At 43.9% G+C, this 16,052-nt stretch overlaps 1 protein-coding gene across 2 annotated transcripts in view; it reads left to right on the top strand.

Annotated features, from left to right (window-relative positions):
* Positions 1 to 8,553: 8,553 nt before the first annotated feature.
* Positions 8,554 to 16,052, top strand: part of LOC134966347 (collagen alpha-1(XII) chain-like) — a 300,135-nt gene continuing 292,636 nt past the window's right edge. The window contains exons 1-2 of one of the 2 annotated variants that reach the window (XM_063943018.1): positions 8,554 to 8,641; positions 8,903 to 9,147. In XM_063943018.1, coding sequence (XP_063799088.1) covers positions 9,060 to 9,147 — 88 coding nt within the window. In that variant the 5' untranslated portion in view covers positions 8,554 to 8,641; positions 8,903 to 9,059. Of the gene's footprint in view, positions 8,642 to 8,676; positions 8,792 to 8,902; positions 9,148 to 16,052 lie in introns of those variants that run through there. The other variant, XM_063943019.1, reaches the window with a different exon arrangement.

Genomic DNA, 16,052 nt, shown 5'->3' with positions numbered 1-16,052 from the left:
GCAAAGCAAATCCATGTAGCGCTGGCGACTAGGCAAATTTAAAATGTGCAGAGAGATTTATGGAGGTCATTCCGAGTTGTTCGCTCGTTGCCGATTTTCGCTATGCTGCGATTTGCTGGTAAATGCGCATGCGCATGGTACACAGCGCGCATGCGCTAAGTTATTTAACTAAAAACTTAGAAGATTTGCTGGTGTTCATATGACGCTTTTCAGTCGCACTGTTGTTCGGTAAATGATTGACAGGAAAGGGGCGTTTCTGGGCGGCAACTCAGCGTTTTCACGGCATTGGCTAAAAAACGCAGGTGTGTCAGGGAAAAACGCGGAAGTGTCTGGAGAAACGGAGGAGTGGCTGGCCGAACGCAGGGCGTGTTTGTGACATCAAACCAGGAACTAAACGGACTGAGCTGATCGCAATCTGTGAGTAGGTCCGGAGCTACTCAGAAACTGCTAAGAATTATTTAGTAGCAGTTCTGCTAATCTTTCGTTCGCAATTCTGCTATGCTAAGATACACTCCCAGAGGGTGGCGGCCTAGCGTGTGCAATGCTGCTAAAAGCAGCTAGAGAGCGAACAACTCGGAATTACCCCCTAGGGTGGGTATTCAATTGTTTGAATAGTCAGTTGGGTGTCTGTTTTTTCCTATCTAATAGACACGAAAAAACACCCAACTGACTTTTCAAACAATTGAATTCATAGAAACATAGAAACATAGAATTTGACGGCAAATAAGAACCACTTGGCCCATCTAGTCTGCCCTTTTTTTTATCCTTTAGGTAATCTCAACCATTTTTGAACCTTAATTCTTTGTAAAGATATTCATATGCCTATCCCAAGCATGTTTAAATTGCTCTACAGTCTTAGCCTCTACCATCTCTGATGGGAGGCTATTCCACTTATCCACTACCCTTTCTATTAAGTAATTTTTCCTTAAATTTCCCCTGAACCTGTCTCCCTCCAGTCTCAGTGTATGTCCTCGAGTTCAAATACTTCTCTTCCTTTGAAGAATGTTTACCTCCTGAACTTTGTTAAAACCCTTGGTATATTTGAAAGTTTCTATCATGTCCCCCCCTTTTCCTTCTCTCCTCCAAACTATACATGTTAAGATCTTTAAGCATTTCCGGGTAAGTTTTGTGATGTAGGCCACGCACCATTTTAGTTGCCCTTCTTTGTACACTCTCTAATGTATTTATATCCTTCTCCAGATATGGTCTCCAGAACTGGACACAGTATTCCAGATGAGGCCGTACCAATGACCTATACAGTGGCATTATTACTAATTTTTTCCTGCTACTGATTCCTCTCGCTATGCAACCAAGCATCTGAATTGCCTTCCTCATTGCTTTGTTGCACTGCTTTCCTGCCTTTAAGTCACTTGAAATAGTGACTCCTACATTCTTTTCCTCCTCAGTAGTTTCGATTATAGTACCCTTGTTACTATATTTAGGATTTGGGTTTTTGAGACCCAAGTGCATGATTTTGCATTTTTTAGCATTAAACTGTAGTTGCCACATTCTTGACCATTTCTCAAGCCTAGCTAGGTCATCAATCATTTGTTTTACCCCTCCCGGTGTGTCTACCCTGTTGCAAATCTTTGTATCATCTGCAAAAAGGTATACTTTCCCTTCAATACCATTTGTAATGTCACCAACAAAGATATTAAAGGGAACTGGTCCAAGTACAGATCCCTGGGGTACACTACTGGTAACATTTCCCTCCATAGATTGCACTCCATTTACTACAACTGTCTATTTCCTATACTGCAACCAGGTTCTTATCCATTTAACTGTTTTATAATCCACCCCCACGCTTTCAAGTTTATTTAGCAGTCTGAAATGTGGGACAGTGTCAAATGCCTCAATAAAGTCTAGATATGCTACATCCTCAGCTCCCCCTTAATCTATTATTTTCATCACAGAGTCAAAAAAGTCAATAAGATTTGTTTGGCATGATCTCCCACCAGTAAATCCATGCTGTTTTGGATCCTGTAAGTTGTTTGATTTAAGGTATTCCACAACTCTTTCTTTTAATAGTGTTTCCATTACTTTCCCTACTACTGATGTAAGGCTTACTGGTCTGTAGTTACTTGCTTCTTCCTTGCTTCCACTTTTGTACAGTGGAACTACATTCGCTCTTTTCCAGTCCTCTGGAATGGCACCTGTATTTAGTGACTGGTTAAATAATTCTGTTAATGGTGCCACCAGCACATCTTTTAGCTCTTTTAGTATCCTTGGGTGTATCCCATCTGGCCCCATTGATTTATCCACTTTTAGTTTTGAAAGTTCTGCTAGGACCTTCTCCTCTGTAAATGTAGTTTCATCTACCTTATTTTTATGAATGACCTTGCAACTTAACTGTGGCCCCTTCCATTCTCCTTCTGTAGTAAATACTGAGCAAAAATAATTATTTAGGTGATCTGCTATTGCCTTGTCTCCTTCCACCAAATTCTCATTCTCTGTCTTAAGTCTTATGACTATTTGATTTTCTCCTTTCTTTTATATACTTAAAAAAAGTTTTGACCCCTTTATCTACTGACTGGGCCATTTTCTCCTCAGCTTCTGCCTTTGCATGTCTGATCACTTTCTTAGCATCCTTCCATCTGTCAAGATACACCTCTTTGTCGTTATTATTTTGAGTCTGTTTGTATTTCCTAAAAGCCATCTTTTTTGCTTTCACACTAGTTGATATTTCTTTAGTGAATCATACTGTCTTCCTTTTCCTGGTGCTTTTCCTAACCCTTTTGATACAAAGGTCTGTTGCCCTTAGTATTGCACTTGTCAGTTTTTCCCACCTCTCCTGCACTCCTTCCAAGTTCCTCCATTCCACCAATGAAAACCTCTCCCCATTTTTGCAAAGTCAGCATTTCTAAAATCCAACATCTTTGTTTTTGTGCGACAGGAGTTGGATCCTGTCTTTATACTAAACCATACTGCTTGATGATCACTGGATCCCAGGTGCTCACCCACATATATGTCTGATATCTTGTCACCATTTGTAAGAATTAAATCTAATATTGAGTCTTTGTGAGTGGGCTCCCTCACCAATTGCTTGAGACATGCTCCCTGTAAGGTATTTAGAAATTTGCCACTTGTAGCTGAACTTGCAAAAAACCCCTTCCAATTTACATCAGGTAAATTAAAGTCTCCGATGACTGACTTCTCCCTTTAAAGCCATTTTAGTGATGTCCAACAATAGGTTCCTGTCCAATTCCTGCCCCTGGCCTGGTGGCCTATAGATCACCTCAATGCGAATAACGCCCTTCTCCCCAGTTTCTGTGGTGACCCAAAGGGCCTCAGTTTTAACTTCAATATTTTGTATTAAAGTAGCATTTATGGGTTTTTTCACATACATTGCTACTCCTCCTATTCTTCCGATTCTATCCTTCCTAAATAAATTGTATCCTGGTATAGCTATGTCCCAGTGATGATTCTCATTGCACCATGACGCCTCACTTACCGTTGAGAAGTTCATGTCCTATCTTTGCAGTTCAAAAATTAAGATGCCCAGTATTTAAGGGTTACTTGCAGCCAGAATTTACCCAACTTGCAAATAAAAAATAAATATACCTCTTGCATTCCAACATGGTTTATCCAGTGCAAACTTACTCCTTTTGGTGTGTTTTTTCTTCTTTTACTCCCAATTCTGAATTGGTACCTTAATTTTTGTTCTGTTGACATTATTAACATCCCACTCAAGTTGTCATGACTGTGGTTTTTGTGAACCCCGGCGTGTATGTGAAGTCTGTGTAGGTAACTGGAGGATTAAGTGTATATTTGGCTGGTCTGTGGGAATCAGTGAGATGAAGTAGTAAAGATCAATCCCTGACCAGAGGTCAAACCTGGGCCTCAGCAGAGGGAGCCATATCCTGACCACTGGATCACCAGGGACTTGGTGTTGATAGCAGGATGGTGAATGTATTGGTGAGAATGAACTGGATATACTGTCACAAGAGTAGGTGTTTGTGTACTCAAGGTTACTATGAAATAGGTTCTCTTGAGTTGCAAAGAACTGGGAGGAGAGCTTATGACGTTGAACCAGACTGGTTACCGGTGAAATTACAATAATGTATACATACATGTGTACACAGGGAGCGCTAAATATTCATAATTATCTAATTTATTTAGACAATAAAAAATAGAATGACAATGCACAATTTAATAATAATAAGATATATCAATTAAAAAAATAAAAACCATATCAAATGGACATCTCTCGTGGAAATAAACTCAGTTGCTGGTGTTAAAGGGTCCAGATTAGGCTATTTAGCCAATAATTACTGAGCAAGTCCAGAATCCTAGTGCATCGTTAATGTCACCAGCAAGTAGCTTTTAACTGTTAAAAGATGTACTGTAGTAGTCCAATGCCACTTAAATTTAAGCTCACCGCTGTTGGAAGTATTTCCAAACTCCCATCTATTGCTGTTCAGCGGTGTCCCCGTCTCCCCTACAGGCTTACCAGTGTGCGCTGATGAACCGTGGCCGCACAGCCGGACGTCTCCGGCAGTGATGTGGAGCCTGATTTGCAGACTGGGGGAGAGAGCTGGATGCAGGCAGCACGGAGCAAAGTGGTGACGGATAGATATAAGTAGATTTCCACAGAGAAATTGTAGGTTCCTTGACGCGTTTCTCCGCTATAAGTAGAGTAGCGGTTTCATCAGAAGGTACCTGATACCTTCTGATGAAACCGCTACTCTACCTATAGCAGAGAAACGCGTAAAGGAACCTAAAATCAACTGGCCAGGAGTGCCTCCCAGAAAAGTGGCAAGTCTCTAGCAAGTTGCTTGCACCCCCCACAGTCTCTGTTACGAGGGAAAGTGGGAGAGGTGATTGTAGCTCCGCCCCCCACTTTGCAATGTCGGTAATGCGGGCATTGTATAGCAAAGGCCGTGGCCCAGATGACGCGATCGCGTCTCCATACCCCTGGACCACCCTCAGATACTGAGCTCTGCCCCCTGATAAGCCAATTTGGGAGGGGGCACCCAAAATGTCGGCAAGTATTATTTAATGTCCTGGACCTGGGAGTCCTGTGCGTGCCCCTTAAAAGAGGGCATGGCCATAGCAAAAGGGGGCGTTGCTTAGCAGGAATGCCTCAGCCGCGAGTCCTACCCCTGTTTCCGTCACTGTGAGGGCATGCCCAGTGCTCCAGGAGCTGCTGGCATGCCCACAGTCCCTCTCTCCTGGTGTGAATAGATGCTGTGCGCATGTGCACAGCATCTATTCACCACTACTCTGCAGAGTAGTGAGTTGCAGAGGTTTAACAACTGTACTCCCCACCCATCGTGAGACACAGTAGCCAATGGTTTGGACATCGGGACAGTGCCAGAAAAACATGATTTAACTATCTGTGATCATGCATGGATATCCTTAGACCATGGACTGTTAGTGTGCCTAGAGGACCACATTTATGAAGCACTGCTCTATAAGTAAACCCTTTGTAAGTATTTATTGCTGATTTCACTGCTGATTTTGAAGACAATTTTTAACAGACTCAAGCAGAACATGCATCATTTTGCAGCAGAAGAGGGAACCCCCCCCCCCCCCCACACACACACACACCATACCATACTTACCTACTCTCCCGGATTCTGCGGGAGACACCCGGTTTTTCGAGTAGTCCCCCGCAGCCCCGGAAGAGTGGGCACACCTCCCGCATTCTGCCCACTTCCTAGTGAAGTGGGCAGAATGTGGAGAAAGATAGAGCAAAATCGCAGACTGGTGGAGGGGGCGGAGCCTAATGACGCGATTATATGATAATCGCGTCATTTAGCTCCGCCCCCTATGCAAATATTAACCTACTGTGGGCTTTTCCTGGCGAGTAGCCGGGCTTAATGATGTAATTATCTCAGCCCCACCCTAGTCGCCGCCCACCTGCTTCTCCTCTCCGGGCATCTCCCGGAGAGGAGATTTCAGATGTCGGTAAGTATGACACACACATACACATACACAGTTACACACACACACGCAAGTTCCATGGACCATCTCCTGGAGTGGATCAGCAAAAAGTGGGTAAGTCATAGTTGCCTACCCTCCCTCATTCTGCAGGAGACTCTCTGAAATAGTAGCGATCTCCCTGACTAGCCTGTCAATCTCCCTGATTGCACCTTATCCCCATTATGTAGCTGTTACATTTTTAGGGGGGGGGGGGGGGAATCAGAGATATATACATTCAAATGGGATCATCAGCGCCATTTCCCTGCATTGGTATAAGGCACAATGGGGCAGATGTATTAACCTGGAGAAGGCATAAGGAAGTGATAAACCAGTTATCAGTGCAAGGTGATAAACGCACCAGCCCATCAGCTCCATTATGTAAATGAACAGTTAGGAGCTGATTGGCTGGTGAGTTTATCACCTCGCACTTAACACTGGTTTATCACTTCCTTATTCCTTCTCCAGATTAATACATCTGCCCCAATATTGGGGCAGATGTATTAAGCCAGTAGAAGTGATAAAGCAGTGATAAGTGCAAGGTGATACAGTTAGGAGCTGATTGGCTGGTGCGTTATCACCTTGCACTTATCACTTCTTTATCACTTCTCCAGGCTTATTAATACATCTGCCCCGATCCCTATGGTTACATGCATTTTAAATAAGGTTTCTTGTGGCCACTTACAGTATATGGAAGCTTGTGTAAAACACAATATAGAAACAAATCCTGCAAAGTATCAGTGCCTTTTCTTCAGCGCCGTAACTAGGTGTGTGTTAGTGGTGCCTTGCACACAGCGCAGATGCGCTGGAGGCACAGGACCACTAGCAACACCCGCCTGGCCGCTCCGCCGCCGCTATCGCCGCCACATTGAGGTGTCCTGGCCGCGTCTCCCTGCCTGTCACCGTCCGGTGCCCCCAGCTGCATTGGCCGGCTACCGCTCACATAGGTAGCCGGGCAGCGCTACAGCTCCCCCTCCGCTCCCCCCGTGTGCTGGGAGAGATGATGTCTCTCCCAGCCCGCCCCCAGCCCATTCAAAATGCCCTGCGCTGCCAAGAGCAGAGCGCAGCGCAGGAAGACAGAAGAGGTGTGGAGAGGAGAGGCGCATCTATCATGCCGGCTCATCACAGGTGGTGAGTATAACTCTCTCTCTCTCCTTCCTTTCTCTCCCCACCCATAATGTGTAAAAAGGGGGACTGCCTGCAGTAATACAGTATGTAAAAAAAGGGGGACTGCCTGCAGTAATACAGTATGTAAAAAAGGGGGACTGCCTGCAGTAATATGTAAAAAGGGGGACTGCCTGCAGTAATACAGTATGTAAAAAAGGGGGACTGCCTGCAGTAATATGTAAAAAGGGGGACTGCCTGCAGTAATACAGTATGTAAAAAAGGGGAACTGCCTGCAGTAATATGTAAAAAAGGGGGACTGCCTGCAGTAATACAGTATGTAAAAAAGGGGGACTGCCTGCAGTAATATGTAAAAAAGGGGGACTGCCTGCAGCAATACAGTATGTAAAAAAGGGGGACTGCCTGCAGTAATATGTAAAAAAGTGGGACTGCCTGCAGTAATACAGTATGTAAAAAAGAGGGACTGCCTGCAGTAATATGCAAAAAAAGGGGGACTGCCTGCAGTAATACAGTATGTAAAAAGGGGGGACTGCCTGCAGTAATATGTAAAAAAGGGGGACTGCCTGCAGTAATACAGTATGTAAAAAAGGGGGACTGCCTGCAGTAATATGTAAAAAATGGGGACTGCCTGCAGTAATGCGTAAAAAACGGGGACTGCCTGCAGTAATGCGTAAAAAGGGGGGACTGCCTGCAGTAATGCGTAAAAAAGGGGTACTGCCTGCCGTAATGCGTAAAAAAGGGGGACTGCCTGCTATAATGTGTAAAAAAAAAGGGGGACTGACTGCCGTAATGTGTAAAAAAGGAGGGCTCTCTTGCTGTATGTGTGAAAAAGGGTGACTTTGTTGTCGTAATGTGTAAAAAGGGAGCTGTGCTGCCGTAATGTGTAAAAAAGGGGGTTTCTGTTGCTGTAACGCGTAAAAAGGGGACTGCTTTGTATACGGGGGGGAGGGGCGCAGATGCTGTTTCTTGCGCATAGCGTTAAAATGCCCAGTTACGGCACTGCTTTTCTTCAACAGGTAGATCTTACTACCTTTGGGGTTCACTCACATTTGGATGTATGTCATTTGCATGACACGCCTCTCAGATGTAGCAGGACACGTCCGTCCGCACTGATAGGTGTTATTTTCACAATCTCCCTGAAATGCTTTTTCAAAAGTAGGCAAGTATGAGGTAAGTATGATGTACGATGTTCAGTATCTATCCTCAACAAGCCACAAATAAAAGAACATAGTGTAAATCATTTTTCACATCCTGTTTTTTTCTGTCCAGTTCTTTACAGTCTTGAGCATCTGATACAGCAGTAACGTTTTTCCAGCTATTGATACAGTAGATGAATTGCTTAATTGTCAAAACAACTTCCCAAAAAGTACATGTTCCTTCTTACACTGTTGCTGAAACATAAAGCCCAGACTACAGTGAACACAGTGTTTTGTTTTTGTTAACAATCTCTTAACGTTCTGCCTAGTTTGTGCAAGTTTTGTTCACTTGTATCCAGCTGTTTCAGCATGAAATCACAATGTACTGCATACACAATAGGACTGGCAGTAGGACCCCGCAGGATCCCAGCTCTCCCCAGTGTCTGAGTCCACAGAGGGTGTGTAGAGATTGAGAATTAAACTTTTTTCTTTTTCCTTACTCAGTAGTGTAACACGTCCGGGCAGAATAAGCCACTACTTTGAATGAGTTCACAGCTTGTTACTGCAGAAACTCCCCTGCCATAGTTACTGGGGGACCTGCTTCCCAAGTATTATTATTATTATTATCTTTTATACTAGTACATTCCTCTCCTGCAAATGCTGGCAGCACTGAAGAAATCTTCTTATTACAACTAATTATTGCAATTTTCTACTGGCAGCCACAGCTCCTGGGCAGGAGGTGGAATCACTGACACTGAGGAAATAAGCCTGGAAGACCCCCCAAAGATGCGAAAATCAGAAGACGGAGACTCTGATGTCCCCTACTAATGAATATGCCTGATCTGAAGACGTTTTGGTTCTAGAAATAAGTTCCCCATGCTGCACTCTGATATGTTTGTCTTCCTAGTACTCTATCTGCACTCTCTTCCATTGCCTGCCTCAGGACAGACTATACCCAAAACAGGTAAGTGCCCTTATTAACTGACAGCGTACTAACCCACTGACACATTTTACAGGGTGGAATTTCATCTGTCTCACTCGTGTAATTGTCCAGTGGGAAATTTAAGTTGTGGGATACAGGTGAATTATTTCATCATGACTTTACACAAATATTAATTCTAGCAATAACACATGTATTCACGTTATTTGTAACTGTATACCTTAATATATGTAGTAGGAACAGTAATGCGATATTTGATGGCATGAATAACCAACCTTTGCATTAGCAGACATGCTGAGACTTGTAGTTCCATAACTGTTGTACAGCTACATATTGCTTATCTTTATAGGTGCTTTCCAGTAACTTATAGAAAGAGTGTTAATAGTACTGCACTTAGTTTATTACTACTAATACAAAATGAAGTCAAACAGTACAACGGTTACCATGGAAAGTGGGGACCACAAAAAAAACTTTAGAGAGCTGCAGGTGGCCCCTGAGCAGCTAGTAGGAAAGCCTTGATCTACAGTTGTTCATATTGTGTTGTGGATGAAGGATTTAGTAACCTGGAATGGGGAAGTGGGTGCAACCAATAAAACCTAGAAATGCACATAAAAAAGCAGACATATGTTTAGTCATATGGAATTGAAGATGTGTCCAGTAGCATTTGCACCAGATGTACATCAGATGTACAAGAGTGTATAAGATAGTGTAGAACATAGGTTCTCAAACTTGGTCCTCAGGACCCCACACGGTGCAAGTTTTCCAGGTCTCCTCACAGAATCGCAAGTGAAATAATAAGATCCACCTGTGGACCTTTTAAAATGTGTCAGTGAGTAATTAATACACCTGTGCACATGCTGGGTTACCTGCAAAACATGCACTGTGTGGGGTCCTGAGGACCGAGTTTGAGAACCTGTGGTGTAGAATAAGGTTTTCAATACCAAACCACAACAGGACATGTTTTGAGGACTCTTTAATTATGCACAAGTGAGTTCATTTATTGTGCTTAGTCAGTAATTATCCCACTTGTTGCCAAGATAGACGGAAATCGTGACCTGTTGGGGTACAAAATTATTGGAATTGAAATCCCTTGTAGAGATGTCATATTAGCAAGGCATTATAATGTTACCAGCTGAATACCCGTGCTTCGCTACGAGATGAGGATGGTAAATTAGAATTATAGTTATTCGTTAATTGACGTTGGTTGGAGATATAGTATATAGTAGCGATGTGCACCGGAAATTTTTCGGGTTTTGGTTTTGGATTCGGTTCCGCGGCCGTGTTTTGGATTCGGACGCGTTTTGGCAAAACCTCCCTGAAATTTTTTTGTCGGATTCCGGTGTGTTTTGGATTCGGGTGTTTTTTTACAAAAACCCCTCAAAAACAGCTTAAATCATAGAATTTGGGGGTCATTTTGATCCCATAGTATTATTAACCTCAATAACCATAATTTCCACTCATTTCCAGTCTATTCTGAACACCTCACACCTCACAATATTATTTTTAGTCCTAAAATTTGCACCGAGGTCGCTGGATGACTATGCTAAGCGACCCAAGTGGCCGACACAAACACCTGGCCCATCTAGGAGTGGTACTGCAGTGTCAGACAGGATGGCCGATTTAAAAAATAGTCCCCAAACAGCACATGATGCAAAGAAAAATGAGGTGCACCAAGGTCGCTGGATGGCTAAGCTAAGCGACCCAAGTGGCCGACACAAACACCTGGCCCATCTAGGAGTGGCACTGCAGTTTTCTAGCGAGAGGATGAGTACTTCCATCCTCATGTGAATCTAAACCACCAGCCATGAACATTGGCCAGGGCCTCAGCCGTTCCTTGCCACTCCGTATCGTAAATGGCATATTGGCAAGTTTACGCTTCTCATCAGACGCTTTTAATTTTGATTTTTGGGTCATTTTACTGAACTTTTGTAGTATACTTGACGACACAGAGGTAAAGCAGTGGACTACTGTACCGTACTGCTATATATTATATACTGGTGGTCAGCAAAATTCTGCACTGTCCTCCTACTATATATACTGCGCACACCTAAAATGCACCACAGGTATGGATGGATAGTATACTTGACGACACAGAGGTAGGTAGAGCAGTGGCCTACTGTACCGTACTGCTATATATTATATACTGGTGGTCAGCAAAATTCTGCACTGTCCTCATACTATATATACTGCGCACAACAACTAAAATGCACCACAGGTATGGATGGATAGTATACTTGACGACACAGAGGTAGGTAGAGCAGTGGCCTACTGTACCATACTGCTATATATTATATACTGGTGGTCAGCAAAATTCTGCATTGTCCTCCTATTAGATATACTGCGCACACCTAAAATGCACCACAGGTATGGATGGATAGTATACTTGACGACACAGAGATAGGTAGAGCAGTGGCCTACTGTACCGTACTGCTATATATTATATACTGGTGGTCAGCAAAATTCTGCACTGTCCTCCTATTAGATATACTGTGCACACCTAAAATGCACCACAGGTATGGATGGATAGTATACTTGACGACACAGAGGTAGGTAGAGCAGTGGCCTACTGTACCGTACTGCTATATATTATATACTGGTGGTCAGCAAAATTCTGCACTGTCCTCCTACTATATATACTGCGCACACCTAAAATGCACCACAGGTATGGATCGATAGTATACTTGACGACACAGAGGTAGGTAGAGCAGTGGACTACTGTACCGTACTGATATAATACTGGTGGTCACTGGTCAGCAAAATTCTGCACTGTCCTCCTACTATATACTACAATGCAGCACAGATATGGAGCGTTTTTCAGGCAGAGAACGTAGATATTTTCAGCACACTGAGCACAGATATTTGCAAGCACACTGAGCACAGATATTTGCAGCACACTGAGCACAGATATTTGCAGCACACTGAACACAACTGAGAGAACGCTGCACGTCCTCTCCCTATCATCTCTAATGCACGAGTGAAAATGGCGGCGACGCGCGGCTCCTTATATAGAATACGAATCTCGCGAGAATCCGACAGAGGGATGATGACGTTCGGGCGTGCTCGGGTTAACCGAGCAAGGCGGGAGGATCCGAGGCTGCCTCGGAACTATGTAAAATGGGTGAAGTTCGGGGGGGTTCGGATTCCGAGGAACCGAACCCGCTCATCACTAGTATATAGGCATATCTTACTTCCCTGACCCAATTTGTTTAGTAGCTGGACCCCTTTTTGGTCCCCCAAGGGACCCTGCTCTTCCCACTATATAACTCTCAGTGTGTGGGATCGTGCTACCTCCATTCCCCTCCTGACATCATGTCACTGCCCCTGTCACATGCAGCCCTGTCCTGCCTGACATATCATGCATCTCCTAATATACTCTGTGCTGCAGGGGATCCTGCTCCTCCCACTATATAACTCTCAGCGTGTGGTATCCTGCTACCTCCATTCCCCTCCTCACATCATGTCACTGCCACTGTCACATGAAGCCCTGTCGTCACTTACATATCATGCATATCCTGATATAGTATGTGCTGCTGGCCCACCCCTAGGGGTGTGTTACCCCCACAGTGTTTGTTCCCAGATGGAAGTCATATGTGTACCAAGTTTGGTGTAAATTGCTTCAGGCATTCCAGGGTTATGCTCTCTACTGAAATACTCTGTGCTGCTGCATCACCTTTAGGGATCCTAGGGGTGCCTTACCCCCACAGTATTTGTTCCCAGATTTAAGTCATACGTGTTCCAAGTGTGGTGTAAATTGGTCCAGGAATTCCGGAGTTATGCTGTATCCTGATATATTCTGTGCTGCTGTCCCACCCCTAGGGGTGCTAGGGGTGTCTTATCCCCACAGTGTTTGTTCCAAGATTGTAAGTCATATGTGTACCAAGTTTGGTGTAAATGGCTCCAGACATTCCAGAGTTATGTTGTATGCTGAAATACTCCGTGCTGCTGCCTCATCCCTAGGGGTGCTAGGGGTATGTTAGCCCTACAGTGTTTGTTCCCAGATTATCATATGTGTACCAAATTTGGTGTAAATTGCTGCAGGCATTCCATTCCGGAGTTATGCTGGAACATACATATACACATACATACATACATACATACATACATACATACATACACACATCCATTTTTGGCGTTTTCCGTGGATGACCAGTGACATTTGTAAAACTGGTTCTTAGCAAGCACCTGAGACCTAAGGAAAAGCTACCTGCCAAGTTTCAAGACTGTAGGCCTTGTGGTTTTATGAGATTTCGTTATGAGTCAATCAGTGAGTCAATCTCCTTTTTTTGCCTTTATATATATATATATATATATATATATATATATATATATTAATAGATTAGTGAGTGCTAAAGTATCATTACTCTACTTGTTCTCAGTATAATAAGTGTCTTATGCAGAAGAAATAATATTGCCGTCAGTCATTGATAAATACAAAAGCTTCATTTTCAATACAAAATGCAATTGAATAGCCTCGAAAATACAAATTAATAGAAATGTAAATATCTGTTGTTTTCCCTTTACACGTCAAATGGGAAATATATTTCCTGCAGCAGTCTAAGGGGCCTATTTCTTTTTCATCCACTAGGGGTCACTGGAGTACTCTTGGGATATGGACAGTTCCACTGGAACTAGGCACTGAACAGTTAAACTTTGACTATACCTCCCCTCCATATCCCAGAGTACCTCACAGAGCAACTAGGCTTGTGGAAGTGGATCCACAATTATTGATTTTTCTCTTTGATTATTTTTGAAAACATCCCTTTCCCCCTTCCAAGAAGGCGAGGGTTTGGGATAGTGAAAGCTGCTCATGCAGCTGTGGGTGTCGGACCTCTCTAGAAGAGCACCCTCATTTCCACGTGCAGGACACCTGCAGTAAAATGCTGACAGTGCTTGCAGAGAAGCCCCGTCATTGCCCTCACCACAGGGTCCAGGTATGTGTTTGGGGCGGTCAGCTCATGCTGCCGCCCCGCTGTGTGGGATTACTGTGTCTGTGTATTATGCCGTGCGCTGCCCGCAGCCGCCCGCCGTCGCTTTCAGCGCCGCTGTGAACACCTCTCCCGCCGCGCTCAGCATCGCTGGTGCATAGACGCTCCACGGCTCCATGCGGCATATCGTCTGGCACTTCCGGAGTCATAGCAGCGGTCTCCGGATACAGAGTAGCGGTACATGGAGCACGGGTGAGAGAGGGAGGCACACACTTTTTTATCCAGGGTGTATGGTCTAACACAGAGCCAGCAGCGCTGTATAGATAAGTAACAGGATGGCATATATACATTTAAGTATAATCTGCTGCATATGTTAAATGTTTGCACTTTGTGATATTCTGTGAGCATGGGGACATATTAAACCATGCTTCCTGTTTTTCCTGTTTCTCTCCAGATTTTCCTGTAATACATCTCTCCACCATTGAAGGCGCAGGGGTGTTAGGGGGATTTTGGGATCAGGATATTACTGGCACACTTGGCCAGATATATAGAGACACCTTAGTACTATTTACTGAGTCCCACAGGTTTTCTCTCTCTTGTCTTTGTATTTATATTGTTTTTTTTTATTTTATTATTATTATTATTATTATTATTATTATTTACATAATGAGTAAGACACCAGCAAAGTCTAAGAAGCAGTTTTTCTGCAATGTCTGTAAGGGTGTATTACCTGACGGATTTACCACATGTAAAGTATGTGTGGTAAATTCCGAAACAAATACAACTCCTGCTCCGGTTCCAAATCCAGTTTCTACCCCGGACCCGCCATGGGCTATATTAACAGATGTTTTAGCTGGTTTGCAATCAGAGTTGGCCGCCTCTCGGCAGGAGCGAGAGGCGGCAAGATCTGAATCTAGGGTGAGACTGCTAGAACTTCCTGAGGGGTCTCAGCCTTACCAAAGGTCTAGATCCTCTTTGACTAAAGGGGATAAGTTTCATTTTTCTTATAAACTACCGGTTTCTGCTATGTTACTGTCTGATGATTCTTCACCAGACCTCACTGTACAAGATGTGGGTGAGGAGGGCGAAGTAGACCAGCAGTCAGATGGTGACGATTTTGACAGGCCGGGTATTGATAATCTCATCAGAGCAGTGCGTCAGTCTCTGAATTTTACAGAAACAGAGGAGCCTCTGACAAATGATGAGGTCGTTTTTACTAAATGACAGAGAATTCCAATTTGTTTTCCTGTGTCAGAATCTCTTAATAAAATGTTACTAGAAACAAGGAAGAATCCGGATAAACGGTTTTCTGTACCTCACAGATTTAGGTCTAGCTATCTGTTTCCAGATTCTATGACAGCTACATGGGAGAATCCGCCGTTGGTGGATTCATCTGTGTCTAAACTTACAAAGAAATTAACCATACCAGTACCAGCTGCAACTACACTCAAGGACCCTTCGGACCGTAAAATAGAGGTTTTGCTGAAGTCCATGTATACAGCGGCAGGAGTGCTGCTTAGACCTGGGTTGAGTGGCATTTGGGTAACTAAAGCTCTAATGGTATGGATAACAGAACTCAGATCTGCCTTAACTGATGATCATCTTATACTTCTCGCTGATCAAATCTGGGAAGCGGCTGACTATTTATGTACAGCTTTCTACTGACGTCTGTCAGCTCACTTCTCGCCTTTCATCATCACTAGTCACAGCACGACGTGCGCTCTGGCTACGTTCTTGGCGAGCGGAGACAGAGGTCAAAAAAGGAATAGAAGCATTACCTTATGAGGGCGAGAAGTTATTCGGTCCTGAATTGGACATATGGATTTCTGAGGCCACGGGAGGGAAGTCGGTTTTCTTACCATTTCCTCCAACAGTGCCTAGAAAAAGATATTCTGGACCGGCGTTCAAATCTTTTACACCTCAGTCCTTTCGCGGGCGTGGCAGGGGAACGGCCACACCAGGTAGACGAGGTTGGGGACGTAGTTTCCAACGAGCCAATACCAC

Source organism: Pseudophryne corroboree, chromosome 10 (genome assembly GCF_028390025.1).
Source record: "Pseudophryne corroboree isolate aPseCor3 chromosome 10, aPseCor3.hap2, whole genome shotgun sequence".
Classification (NCBI taxonomy): domain Eukaryota; kingdom Metazoa; phylum Chordata; class Amphibia; order Anura; family Myobatrachidae; genus Pseudophryne; species Pseudophryne corroboree.
Note: the sequence above shows the minus strand (reverse complement) of the source record. Positions and strands in the feature narration are given on the sequence as shown.